Genomic DNA, 13,938 nt, shown 5'->3' on the forward strand with positions numbered 1-13,938 from the left:
CAAGTCCAGGGCACCACCTGGCATCCACGAGGGCTGGGGCCACCTCACTGCAACAAGGGGACCTACGCAGTGGAAAAGGGACCTACTCAGTGGGAAAGAAAGCCTGCTCCAGTCAGGAGGAGCCTCTGAATCCCTGCAGCAAACACAGCCCTCCTTCCCACCTGGTCAGCCAGGCTGGGCGGTGTTTAATTCCAGTACTCATCTCCAGAAAGCACTCCTTCTCGGGCTGCGCCGGGGACCCTAGAGAGGCGATCAGCAGGGCGTGGGAGAGGGGACAGGAGGGAAGGCCCTCCCCACGGGCCCACTAGCTAGCTAGAGCGACTGGGTAGAGTTACACACGGGGACCTGGTCTGTTCAGGCGGCTCCACACTCTTCCCAGCACGCTCAGGAGCTCACGGGGGTGCTGGCTATGCTCCTGTAGCTGCTACTTGACCTCTTCAAGTAGCAGAGAAAATCTGGAGACGGATAATCTCTCAGATCAAAGCCAAGAGGATGCTCCAGAGCTTGGCTCAGGAATCATGTACCAACTGGCCCCCTGTACCTGAGGACCAGACTCTGACTGGAGGCAAACTGCAACCGCCTAAGGCAGCAGTGTCAATACGCTGAGGGAATGCATCAGCCCGTGACAGCCACACGTCCTCTGACGTACACGTAAAGTTCTGCATCTCTGTACCCGACACTGAAGGCATGAGGCTGACTTACACTTATAGAATTGCTGAGCTGTTTCACCTTCTGCTCTAGTTGTTCTCGTTCTTGTTTTAAATCTGAACTCCATTTAAGTAATTTCTGTTTCTCTTCTTCTTTTGCTGGAAAGGAAAAAAAAAAAAAAAGGAACTTAGTCCCATGTGCCATCAGGGCACAGAAGCTGCTCACCTGGACTTTCTGTTCTACATGTAAAAGGACGCTAAGAAAACTGCCAGTGGCTTGGGCCTGGCATTACATAAATAGATCTCACTTCTCAGTTTTCCTCCCCAACAAAGTACTACAACCAACTTTTTATTTCATTCAATAAAGCTTTTCATGTGTAACTTTAAAGTTCCCTTTGAAAACAAAACAAACACTGTCAGTACTTTTAAACAAAGGCAGGCTCATTCGAAAGGCAGTACGGATAATTCTTTACCTGCTTTGTAGGCAATATAGGAATGAACAATTGCTAAAGTTCCAGGCCATGGGATTGCTTCTTCCTTCTTCAGCATCTGAAAAGATTTTCAGAAGTTTATCCTTGAGAAAGAAGAATAAGCACACCCCCCCTGTGTAACGAGAAGCAACAGCGCCTGTCGCCATTGGCAGACAAAACCCAGGAAGGGTTTATGGCAGCGGTGTGGCAAAACCACGGCTGTAGTTTCTGGACTACGAAGTTCCCGTTTACCAGCATGAGAGAATAAAGGTCAACGGCAGGAAGAGCCAAGCCACCTGAGCCCCGGCGGAGGCACTGGGCTGGGCGTTCCCAACCTCTCAGACCTGCTGCGTGACCCTCAGCTACGCCCTATGGCCAGAACCATCAGCACACAAGCTGCACATCTGCATGACGGCAGAACCTTGGGCAGGTTCATCCTTGACCTGACACGGGCTGCCTATCTCAATTTTAGCTTATATGTCCCTGAAAGACAGCCTGATCAAGGAAATTAAACATCAACCCCAAACACTGAAGTATAATCTAGACCCCATGGAGAAAATTCTCAGAGGGTCACAAAGCAGCATCAGTACGAGGACTGTCTCTACTACATCACAGACACAGTAAGGACGAAGACTAAAGATTTAAAGGGGGAGACCAGAAGTCTCCCAAATCAGGATTCCAAAGAATTGAGCAGGGCTCCTAAAGCTTGCTGAGTACTGGGCTTATTTACTATTTATACACTTGCCTACATTCAAAAAGGTCTCAGGACAGCCTATCATAAAAACATAAAGATATACATGAATCATTGAGGAAAAAAAAATCAGAAACTAAACAGAAAGGAGAGGGATGGAGCACAGTTTCTCTTCTTTCAAGTGCATTAAATATTAAGACAGTACTTTATATAGTCAGTGCTCTGATCCTGATGAGAACTCAGGTTAAAACTATTCTTATTTGAATTAAGCGATCAATTGCACATTCTCCTTTAAGGATTTTATTTCCAGACTTTCAACCATATGCTGAGTTTGGACCATTTTTAGAGAATGAGGCAGACAGTACTGTGGTCTTTAAAGGGTAACGGTAATGAAAAGATACATCATTTCAAATAGAGAGAAGCAGTTAGGGTCTCTCCACCTTACATGAGTCACTGCCTCATGAACTGAGGACCTCTGAGAGGACGGAGGCTCTGCAGGTGAGGGCTGTCCTGTGAGTGTGGCAGATGTGGTCTGGAGAACTACTGGCGTGGGGAGAGACCGAGCCATTCCCCCAGATGAGAGGGGAGGGGGGTCTTTCTCCTCCTCCATCCCTCGTTCTCTCTGACCCACCCCCACAGTACCTGGTCCTGACATCTGGGACAGATCCACATGCCCTTGGGAATCGTTTTCAGAGGAGGGTCTAAGCAGTCCAGATGATATACACGGGAACAAGTGTCGCACATCAGCAACTGGCCACTTTTTCTGCAAACACTGCAAAAATCCTCATGGATATCACCCTATGACATTGTGAGGAAAGGTAAAGAAAGGACAAAAACATAGAAGCTGAATGTTAACATGCGCGTTCTGAATACACACAAATGTTTTAGGACACTCAGCTGTGCCCCTCCAACTCATTACAAGAATGCTCAGGAAAAGCAGGAATTACCAATGGTGCAAGCCCCCCACCTGGTCCATACAGTTGGGGTTCCCCAGGTGGGGCCGGCACTCTTATGAGTTTACAGGAGACTGTAACTCTAGTCTCCCAGGCCAAAATGAGCTTTAGAGGCGACAGCTCAGCATTTATGTTTCAGTACAGTACAACTCACAAATCATAAAGTTGAAAGACCTTGAAATCCATTCATCAAAGTGTTCCACAATACGATCCCCAAAATTCCCATTACCTATCATTCTTCAGGGGAGTTTAGAAAAATTGGAAAAGACAGACAGACAAAAAATGTAGGCTTTCGTTAAACTCTTTGCTTGTTCTGGGAGAAAAACTGTAGTCAGAATTCACATGGGAAAGGCTTAAGTCCGGAGCATATTAAACTCCTATGAGCGTTCTGACACGAAGAATTAAAAAGCCACACACCTGACAGTGCTCTCTTAAAACCAGCTCCTGGCATTGGCTGCGCAATGGCCCGTTCTATTCCGGGAGGCTGATTCCTCCCGTAAGATGCTTCACCAGATGGAAGAGCAGCCTCAGTGCACTCTGCGAGTCTCCCCCTCCCCCCACCAGTGACAGTTCTGGTACTCAGGTGAGCCTGCAGGAGCCCTCACAACAAGAGGCACCATTAGGAAAAAGCAGATCTATTTAAAATTTGGAGAGAACACATTTTTAAAAAATGAGGTATTAAAGAGGTGGTTTCCAGCGAGTCAATCCCTGGCCCGTTCTCTGAACAGGATTAATGCTGTTGCTAAGGATACCAGGGAAGGGAAGACTGAGGGGTCATGCCAGAGGTTAGCTAAGAAGGCAGTGTCACAACTTGAGGCAGACTCCTTTTCACTTCCAGGGTGCTGTTTTAGAATTCCAGGCTATTCTGCCAGAAGGTCTAATACAGAAATTTTGCCCAGGAAGCAAAGATAGACAGAGCAGTGCCCAAGTTCTTCCTTTCTATGATATAACCTTTCAGCCACCACTGCAGAAAGTGAAAGTGAAAGTCGCTCAGTCCTGTCTGACTCTTTGTGATTCCATGGACTATAGACTCCATGGAATTCTCCAGGCCAGAATATTGGACTGAGTTGTCTTTCCCTTCTCCAGGGGATCTTCAAGAATGTTATCTTCTCAGACCTACAATTTCTCTCCAAAGGAAAGGAAAGGAGACTATCTGGCAGTATCTACATATCTAGGGTATCTGGTGGAGTAGAAAACTGGCTGCAAAAAGTTGTAAGATACATCAAAGTGTGGATGGATGCTAATCTTTTTTAGTAAAACAATGTTATCTTTGGACAATTAAAAAAAATACTTGTACACGTGTAAAAATACTGCAGGAGAATGCAGCATAACAGCTTAACTTCAAAGGCACTGAAAGACATAAAGGTTTCTTTCCTAGATGAGCTGTGACTTTCTTCTTTTGTTCTTAAGACCAGGCTGAGGGGAGTGCTCCTCTAGACAGCTCATCTTTCTTAAACCACAGCCACATGCTTTAAGTCTGCGACTTTAAGGAGTTTATAGAAATTTTATGGTTTCCGAAACTCTTTTACATGACCCACAGGTAAAATTACCAGTGATGAAGTAAATGACACAAACTGGACATCTTATCCCAAATACCTATCTTATTTGTTGGGTAGAGTTCTTGTTCACTTCCCTTTGCTACTGAGTAAGGAGACCATCAGGAAGTGGAAGGTGGAGAGTACATAAAATAAAGGTTAAATAATTTCTTTCAAGTTCCTAAAGGAAAGAAAACTCTTATCTTATTTACATATCCTGTAGTAGCAGTTCATAATCTTTTCAGTGTGAGGACCCCTCAGTAATTTTAAGAATTACTAAGCGCTTTTGTCTACCTCAAAGTGCTCTTGTTTACTTCAAAGTGCTTTTCTTTATGTGAGTTCTACCTATTGCTATTTATTGTACTAAAACTTTTAAAGCTTTTTTACTTTGAAATAATAACAGAATCACAGGAAGTTACAAAAATCATGTACTGAAAAATGTTAAAACCCAGGCACACACAGGCACACCTTTGGTTAGCCCTCCATCACTCATCATGTCATATGTGGAAAACGTCACTGTCCTACACTTGAGAGAATAAGAATGAGACGGCAAAGAACATTTTAGTGCTATCATGAAAATATTTCTCATTTTATATTTTGATTGATACTATATCTGAAAATACATATTCTGACTTCCCTGAAAGAGTCTCAGGGACACGCAGACCACACATTGAGAACTGCTGCCCATTGAAATGGAATATAAGATGCCAGGATATGTATTTCATCCACATAGAATTGATTCTTTGTTTAAAGAGGCACAGAAGTCCCACAGAGGTGCCGCCCCAGGTCCAAAAGCTTATTAGGCTTTGGTGACTGACCAAATTACTACCGTAAACCAAACAGCAAGCTGAATGATGGCTGACCCAGGAGTCTCTGCTAGGAGCTGAGGGGTGTATGTTTTTTGGAAACACCCTGGCTATATCAATCACAACTTCATCATTTGCTAAAAGAATGTTCAACCGTGTCAACTTATCTTTTCTTCTCATGAAAATGATGACAGTGGCAACAGGTATATCCTGAAGATTAGTGACCAGCTGGGTCTTATATCACTAGCTCCTTCTGGATGATTACTGATCCCCAGGGAAGGCTTGCCTTTTGACTGTGATTGTTTAATTAATGTTGCAGGGGTTTACGCTACCTGGAGGCAAACAGAGATAGAGCCCTGTGCGCTGATTTTAATCACTGCCACTGTTGGGACACTGAAAGGGTAGAAGTCAATTATCTTAAAGAAAATCCATTCCACTAGGGTTTTTATTTATTTATTTGGTTTTTTGGGGTCTTAGCTGGGGCATGTAGGATCTAATTCCCTGACCAGGGATCAAACCCGGGCCCCCTGCAATGGGGAGCATGGAGCCTTAGCCACTGCACCACGAGGGAAGTCCCATCCATTCCACTGGTGTAACCTAGAAGGTTCTCAACATATTTAGTGGTTTTAGGAAAGCTTTATTTCATCTTTAGATTCCTGAAAAGAACAAAGTTTGCATTTTAAGATGAAACTTGGCAAAAGCTTTTCAGTTTGTGATTTGATCTGAATGGATCCTTTGGGTTCAATCAAATAAAATCATAAACCCTCTAAGTCAAAAGTCATAAAAATAGCATCTTTAGCAGTGATAACTTAATTGCAGATCCACAATCACCTGTTCACCACCATTTGTGCATCACCTTGTGAAGGATCCCTACCAAGAAACTGTGAGCTGGCAACACCTTGGCAATGCTTCAACGGAGAAAAATGGAGACAATCTTTGGGGCCAACAAACAAGGTTTCTGACAGTGACCTGGTACTTGTTAACAGGACAGGCAGTGTCAACCACTAATGCCAAAAGCCAATGCTGAGTCTTGAGAGCAATTCTAGGCCTGCAGCCTTGGCTATGTCCCAGGAAGGAGACCTGCCCGAGAAGATGGCTCTTCCATGACCCTGGTCCTCCAAGACAACACTGACTTTGCTGCTTCTGCAACTATAACTTGTGCTCTGCACATGGTATTCTTTTGCTCTTCGGAGAGGAGCAGACCACTAACAGAGGAGGACATGGCAACCAACTCCAGTGTTCTTGCCTGGAGAATTCCATGGACAGAGGAGTCTGGTAGGCTACAGTCCATAGGGTCGTAAGGAGTCAGACACGACTGAAACGACTTAGCATGCATGCATGCAGATCATTAATAAGTACAAAAAGAACCTTCAAGCTGAAAGGACATTTTACCTGAAGATGTAGCTTCAGGTAAAGACAAGCTCTGTAATCCACAAAAGAAATGCGACATGTACAAGATTAACTCCTTGGTCTCTCTTCTCAAACCTGCTCCTGTCATTCCAATAAATGGCAGCTTCATCCTTTCAGTTGTTTAGGCTAAAATCTTTGGCTATTCTCTTTTTTGTCACATTCCCTTATCTAATTCTGATCATTCTTCAAAATAGACGCAGACCCTATCAGTTTTCTCCACCTCTGCGTCTGCCACTCTACTGCGCCAAGCCATCGTCAGCTCCTGCCAGGACGCCTGCAACAGCCTCCTACCTGGTCTCTCTGTGCTTCCACCCTGTCCTCCTCAGTCTCCTGTAAAACCCAAGTCAATTCTGCAAATGCCTTAAAAATAATAAATGCAAGCAAGCACCATCAAAGGATGCTAAAACCACTGATTAAGACTGCTCGTCAAGGCTATGGTTTTTCCAGTGGTCATGTATGGATGTGAGAGTTGGACTATAAAGAAAGCTGAGCACCGAAGAATTGATGCTTTTGAACTGTGGTGTTGGAGAAGACTCGAGAGTCCCTTAGACTGCAAGGAGATCCAACCAGTCCATCCTAAAGGAGATCAGTCCTGGGTGTTCACTGGAAGGACTCATGTTGAAGCTGAAACTCCAATACTTTGGCCACCTCACGCAAAGAGCTGACTCATTTGAAAAGACCCTAATGCTGGGAAAGACTGAGGGCAGGAGGAGAAGGGGACAACAGAGGATGAGATGGTTGGATGGCATCACCGACTCAAAGGACATCAGTTTGGGTAAACTCCGGGAGTTGGTGATGGACAGGGAGGCCTGGCGTGCTGCGGTTCATGGGGTCGCAAAGAGTCAGACATGACTGAGCGACTGAACTTAACTGAAGACTGGTATTTTTACAGACTCAAAGCTATCTGCACCTAAGGAAACAGGCACCTTTACAAGTAGAAACATTTGGTGGAGTCTACCTTAGAGATTAAAGCTAACATCAACAATGAGACGGATGGACAACACATGCCTCTTGAGATGCACCGAGAAGGGCTCATCATCATGTATTTATGCTCCCACAAAAATGCACCCTGAATCTATTCTTGAGGAAACAATCAGATCATCCTAATGGAGGGACACTCTATACAGCACGTGGCTTATCTTTCAAAAAACGGTGACGTCATGAAAGACAAAGACAGGCTGAAAAACGGTTCCAGAGTAAGGAGACTAAAGACAAAGCACCAAAAAAATTAATGTCAAAAGTGATCTTGGATTGGATCCTAGAACAGAAAAAACAAAGTGCCATGAAGGCATTTACTGAGACAACTGGAAAAACCTGAAGATGGGCTGTATATCATAATAATAATGTTTTATCATATTAAAGTTCCTCAAGTTGATAAGCTTATTGTGGCTATGTCAGAGAATACCTTTGTTTTTAGGAGATATACACTGAAGTATTTTGGGTAAAGCTTCAAGATGTTTGCAACTTCTTAACTAGAACAGCAAAACAAGTGCGTGTGGAGGGGTGGGGAATAGCAAACGTGGCAAAATTGTACCAGTTGGTGAATCTAGGTGAAGGGTATACATTTGTTCTCTGTGTTGTTATTGAAGCTTTTCGGTAGGTTTGAAATTTTTTCAAAATAAAAAGTGAAAAGTAATGCTACCCTTCTACTTAAAACCCTCCAGCATCTCCCATCTCATTCAGAGTTAAAGCTACAAGGCCCTGCAAGACGGGCCCGGGCCTCCGAAGCCTCTTCTCCCACAGGTTCTCTCGTGTGCTCACCAAGTGCCTCTCGATGCCACACGCACTTCCTCCTGTGAGCAGGGCTTCTGCACTGCTGTCCCCTCTGCATGGAATGCCTCCCCACGCATGTTCCCACCTACTCCATTCCCATCTCTCTCACCACTGTCCATAAAAAGGACCTCCTGCCATAACTCTGATTTTGTGCCCCTATTCTTCACTGCACATTTCTTTACCTGACATTTAAATGTTCATTTGCTTAGCCCCTGCCTCTGGCTATGCAATGTGAGTTCCCTGAGGGCAGGGATTGGTTGTGTTCCCTGTTCTGTCCCCAGCCTCAAGAGCAGCGCCTGCTCAGCAGAACAGTGCGCGGTCACCACTCTGTAAGTGCTCACTTAAAGACGTGTGTGTGTGTGTGTGTGTGTGTGTGTGTGTGTGTGTGTGTGTGTGTGTGTGTGTGTGTGTGTGTGTGTGTGTGTGTAGGGGTGGGGGGGCGCAGTTTACACGCCTGCAGCCTCAGGGGCAGGCCTCTTAAGTATTGCTGCTTTCTCAGAAACCTGTTTCTTATCAATTCTGCAAATAAAGTTGCTCGAAGGAAAAGTTTTCCATGTCTTGAATTCTACTTGAAGCAAGAAACAAGGACTGCTGGGGGAAATGTGCACCTTTGTCCATTATCCCCACTCCCCCAAACTGATGACAAGACGCCTGCACACCTCTCAGTTATATGAGCTGACTTCCCCACCCCATCCCTCTGCCTGAGAACACCTTCACTGTAGATAAAATGCAGACTGAAAACCCTGACCGAGCCTCCTGAGGTGGTATTTAACATGATTCTCAAGGTCATGGCAGGAGCAGGGGGGCCCCAGCAGAAAGCTGCCTAAGAGGCACACGGTGTCCTGGAGGGATTACTGCCATTCCAGGGTCAGTCAAGGAGACGTAGCTGGTAAGGAGACAACACATGACAACGGCTTCCCCGATCTAAGGCCTGAGAAGGAGCCTGAGCGCTCCCCGTTACTTACGTCTGTGGAGGTGGGGCTGGGCAGGGACACAGGCTGGACAGACGCGGGGAAAGCGAATGTGGCCTCTGTCTTTTCATTCTCAGGGGAGTCGGGATGACTGGATGGGGGGGATGTTGGGGTAAGGGCTCCAAACCCCAGCACTGCATTGTATTTTGGAGGACGACCTATATACCGAGAGAAGGGAACAAAAGGGGAAAAAAGGGGGAGGGAGAGAAAGGGGGAAAAATGATCTTACATACCTTTGGCCAGTGTTCCTCATTGGCTAGCATGGAAAAGGAAGTGAGGTAGCAGACAGAAAGTTAATACAACAGTCCCAAAGAGAGGAAGAGAAGCAAAGATTTAAATGTCATTAGAAACAAATGCATGAGTCTCGAAGGGAGGATAAGAGAGCCTCAGAGAATGGCAGGAGATTCTGGGTCATATGTCAAAAGTCTTCGTCTTGGGCAGATTATAGAGACATTCCTCAACTATTACAATCTGAGATTTCTAATGGGAAAACAAGATATCAAAGCTCAATGGGAGCCAAGACCAGGATAAGTATTTATTTTCCTGTATCTTTTGTACGTTGTGCCCTAAGATTTTTCTGCAATCACTATTCATATAATAATATTAATGATTCTCAGTTCCCAGAGATATTCTCGAGGACTTCTGATTGTCCTTTTCTCTCCTATACGCATTTTGGTCGCTTCAGTTTGTGAGGGTGGAGAAAGGCAAAGGGAAGAGGCAAAACTCAAGTAAACTACTCTGCCCCTTGCTGGCAGAGCTAGTAAGAGAGATGTTCTGGAAGCAGTTGAAACCTAAGAGCTAAAAAGATGCGGTGGGCCTAACGACGACTTTAAGTATGCCTGGACTCAGATACCCTCCCCAGTTGATCAAGGAGTGCTCCCTGCTTCCATCACAAACATGCCGGTGAACTACCTGTCTTAGTGTCTCAGGTAAGGCCCTGTCATCAGTAACACTGATAACTGAGACAGCTGGTCTGATAACCGAGGAGCATGTTGTACAAACTTCACGGCTACAGAGAATCTACAAATGAGTCCTAATGGGTGTCGGAATTCCAGGCCAACCCTTCTTGCCTTATGATATATCAAGTCAGGGTCTTTGTCTTCCAGGGGCCAAGGTCATAGCTTCTAAGATGTCAAGTGATCAAAAGTGTACACCCAGCATACCACAGGTGAAAAAAAACAAACCCCAAAACAGAAAGGTACACAACTGCCTACGAGCACTGGTGAACAGTACATGGGATCATGACTTTGCCAACAGTTATTTATATTAGAATTATGCACAAGAGTCATGATTCTGTCAGATATTACACAAACATTACTTATCTGTGCTAAACCAGCACCGTCTGCAGTACAAAGACAGATCATACTGGTTTGTCTTTTCTAAGGTACTTAGTGCTGCTGGAAGGGAAAGTGGAAGATGAATGCTCTTTGTTTACACACAGAAGGCACGTCCTAGGCATTGTGAATGCAGGCTTTCATCCTCTGACCTTGGCAAGAGATGCCAAGGTCTTTCTGGCTCATTTAACCCCTATCCTCTTAGCAGATACTGCCCACTGGCAGGCCAATTAACTGTAGTTTCTGGCTGGGGGCTCCTTTCTGAGAATTATGTCAGAGGTCACTAAAAACTGCCCAAAACAACATAAAACTACAGAAAATAACCCATGACACTGTGGCCTAGGGATCAATATGAAGCAAGCCCAGTGACTCCAGGACATCCATCTAAGTGTGTTTTGGTTTCCAGAAGGAAGGACTGATGAAACACTGGAGTGGGTCACTAAGGCGGGTATGCTCTCTCTCTAAGCAGAAGAGGTGGGAACGGTATAGTTGGAGCCCTGCCTAAGGCAGACAAAGGGTCGGGGTGACCGCCTAAGCTTCCAGCAGCCCTGAGACAGCGTGTGCACGCACACAAATCAGTATGCTACTCCACTCACTCTGCAACCTTTCTGGCCTAGAACTGTAATTCAGGGCCACATTATGATGTGAAGAAAGGGACCTTGGACTGTATCACTGACATCAAAGAACAATTTCAGAGCCCTGGCTATGAGCTCAAGCTCTGAGCCATTAAGGCCTACTCAGGCCTCTGTGGTGAGAGTGCAGGCTGCCCTGAAGGCGAGGCGGCACGCCTGCCCTGGGGGACCACAACTGCGGGATGCAGCTCTTTAGCAAGTTCTGCTCTGGGGAGCCTGTTCTGACAGTGAGCTTTTCCTCCTTGGTTGGAGATGCCCTCTTCTCTCACACATTCTAAATTCTCAGTGTGGCTACCCTTCTCCTTCCTAGAAAGCCTGCAGCTCACAGATGTTTAAGAGTAATGCTCTGTCCTCACTGCGTCAGGACCATTCACACACTACTAAGAACACCTTGGCAAAAGCAGCGTTCTGTTTGGCTCAATGATGCTAAAATGCTTCCTTTTACAGAGTGTTCTGTTCACTGTGCTATTCATCAACAGCCTGGTGGGCCTGGGGCAGAAATGCTGCATTAAGCCATTCCCCTGAGCCAGCTCTGCCAGAACCCCAGGAAGGCAGCTCTGATCCAGTATACAGACCTCTAATAAGAAATCTCACTCTCTTTTCCCCCCATTCTCAGAGAACAGCAACAAGACTATTTTCAAGGGATACAGGAATTAAGACAGGCTCCAGGACAATGGGAGGAGGGAGGGGAAGGCAACACAACATGGAAAGCAAAAGCACCAGCAAGGGAGAGACACAGAAAGGCACTCACCTCTCTTCCGGGTCCCGGGGTGCATTGTACTGTTCAGGTACGTGACTGCACTCTTCTTACGCTTTGGGGAACGAAGGAGGAGAGGTGACTGGCTGAGCAGCATGGCTATTACTAACACTGGTAGCAAGCTAAAGGCCAAGCTCAGCAGGCCCTCCAACTTGCCAACTAGTCAGGGCTGGTCACCCCAAGGTCTGGGGTCATTATGTGTACTTGGCTCTAAGAGAATACTCCAGAGAGGCCTGTCTCTGCTTTAGGAGACAGTCGTACTCAGATGACAGGATGAGTTAAATTTTTAAGGTAGGCTTGTAGCTACTTGAACTTCGGTAAGAAACTAAGGGGGAAAACAGTGAGAAAAATGAAATAATGGGATCGGCTAGAGAAAAATCCGCCGTTTTACAAAGCTGGCCGAGTACAATCTGGGTGCTGCTCTTCGGCAGCTTTTCAGAGGGGAGGCACTGAACATGTGAAGGAAGGGCTGAGTGCTGACTAGAGTACCTCCGGCTCAAAGACCGCACCACTGTACACCGGATTCGCTGTTGTTCTTCTTTTCCGTTCTTGCCTCTTGCTTTGGATTTCTTGGGAAAGCAAAAGGCTTGGATTAGAAGAGAGGCACGGAGAACCCCACCAAGCTTAACTTCCCTGTTTACCTACTGGTTTTCCCGTGACAAGTTAAGAGATGAGAGCAAGTCTCTCGCTTTCACTGCAGCCTCAGCCAAGGCAAGCACACGGCTGGGAGCAAACACGCAGGACTGTCCCCTCTTGCCTCTTGGAGAGCAAGGCCGTGCTGTCCTACAGGATGGCTCTCTGTTGACTGAGAGCTTAACAGTAGACCACACTTGTAAACAAGCTGTCCTGATCTATTTTTAGGTCACTATAATACAGGTGTGAGTGAACTTTATCCACAGACCTAGACTGAGGAATCATAGTTTACTATTCTTGAATTAAATAACTAAGAGCGGTACAGCTCTGCAACTATTCCTAAGATTCTGATAATCAAAAGTGACTGAAAAATACCAAGACTTGTCAGAGGGCCATTTGCTACTTTGTGCTGCCAGGAAAAAAAAAAAAAGTTTCTCTAAGTGAACAGCAGTCCCCTTAATCCAGGCAAATAGGGAATTTCCCCAGGACAATAGTGTGGATAAATAAAGACAGGAGAGAAGCTGAACATTAGATAGAAGGAAGGTAAGTTTACTCCAAACAAAAAGTCCACACTGGCTGAATCACACTCTGTGTTCCAATTTTCAAGTCTAACAATAAACCGAACACCATTTCTGAGAACAAAGCTCTAGGCCAGAAGCAAGGCAGCCTATGAGCATCTTCTCTTACCTTCTAGATGGTCGTGTGTCACCAACCCTAGAGACACCATGAAGGCAAGTTTCTGTTGCAGAGAAACAAAAGGAGAATACACTTCAGTCTGGGTTCTCACAAAGCCAACTGCATGTTCCCAGTTAGACTCCAAGGGAAAGTCACCCAGTGGCTGGTGGCAAGAAGAAAGCCAGCTTCAGGTGAGCAAGGAGCAGGCGCCCTCTACTCTGAGAAGCTATGAAGTTCCCCTCTAAGCTTTCTGATCTTACAGGAATCAAAAGAGAGCTATTGGGGCCTGCATCTTCTACTTTCTCAATGGCAGAAATCAGAATCCTGAAAGACCTAAGTTTTCCCAAAAAAATTCTCTAACAGAAAAGAGGACTCCACACTGAAAAAAAAAAAAAAAAGAAAAAAAAAACACAGAGAGTGTTCCAAAGAGCCTCCCATACAACAAGCTCCAAATTCTAAGAACTTCATTTGTGATACCAGGTCAAGAGTTCTCATATTTTTACTACCACTGATTGGACAATGAAAGTTCAGTTCAGTTTTCAGGACAATGAAAACTCAAAGCTAAGAGTTTTAGGAATGATAGCAGGTGGTTCTGCTTAATACTGTGACTTTCCAATCAACCACGGACCTATAAATTATATAGTGATTTCT

At 45.4% G+C, this 13,938-nt stretch overlaps 1 protein-coding gene across 23 annotated transcripts in view; it reads right to left on the bottom strand.

Moving 5' to 3' along the window:
* The window catches only part of PHF21A (PHD finger protein 21A), a 186,487-nt gene that overhangs the window by 5,758 nt on the left and 166,791 nt on the right, over positions 1 to 13,938 (bottom strand). For all 23 annotated transcript variants that reach the window (XM_061152601.1, XM_061152425.1, XM_061152434.1 and 20 more), the window contains 7 exons: positions 13,300 to 13,351; positions 12,469 to 12,548; positions 11,974 to 12,034; positions 9,251 to 9,414; positions 2,451 to 2,606; positions 1,121 to 1,196; positions 703 to 806 (listed from right to left, as the gene is read on the bottom strand). In XM_061152601.1, coding sequence (XP_061008584.1) covers positions 703 to 806; positions 1,121 to 1,196; positions 2,451 to 2,606; positions 9,251 to 9,414; positions 11,974 to 12,034; positions 12,469 to 12,548; positions 13,300 to 13,351 — 693 coding nt within the window. The remainder of the gene's footprint in view (positions 1 to 702; positions 807 to 1,120; positions 1,197 to 2,450; positions 2,607 to 9,250; positions 9,415 to 11,973; positions 12,035 to 12,468; positions 12,549 to 13,299; positions 13,352 to 13,938) is intronic.

The sequence above is a fragment of the Dama dama genome, chromosome 1 (assembly GCF_033118175.1).
Source record: "Dama dama isolate Ldn47 chromosome 1, ASM3311817v1, whole genome shotgun sequence".
Lineage (NCBI taxonomy): Eukaryota > Metazoa > Chordata > Mammalia > Artiodactyla > Cervidae > Dama > Dama dama.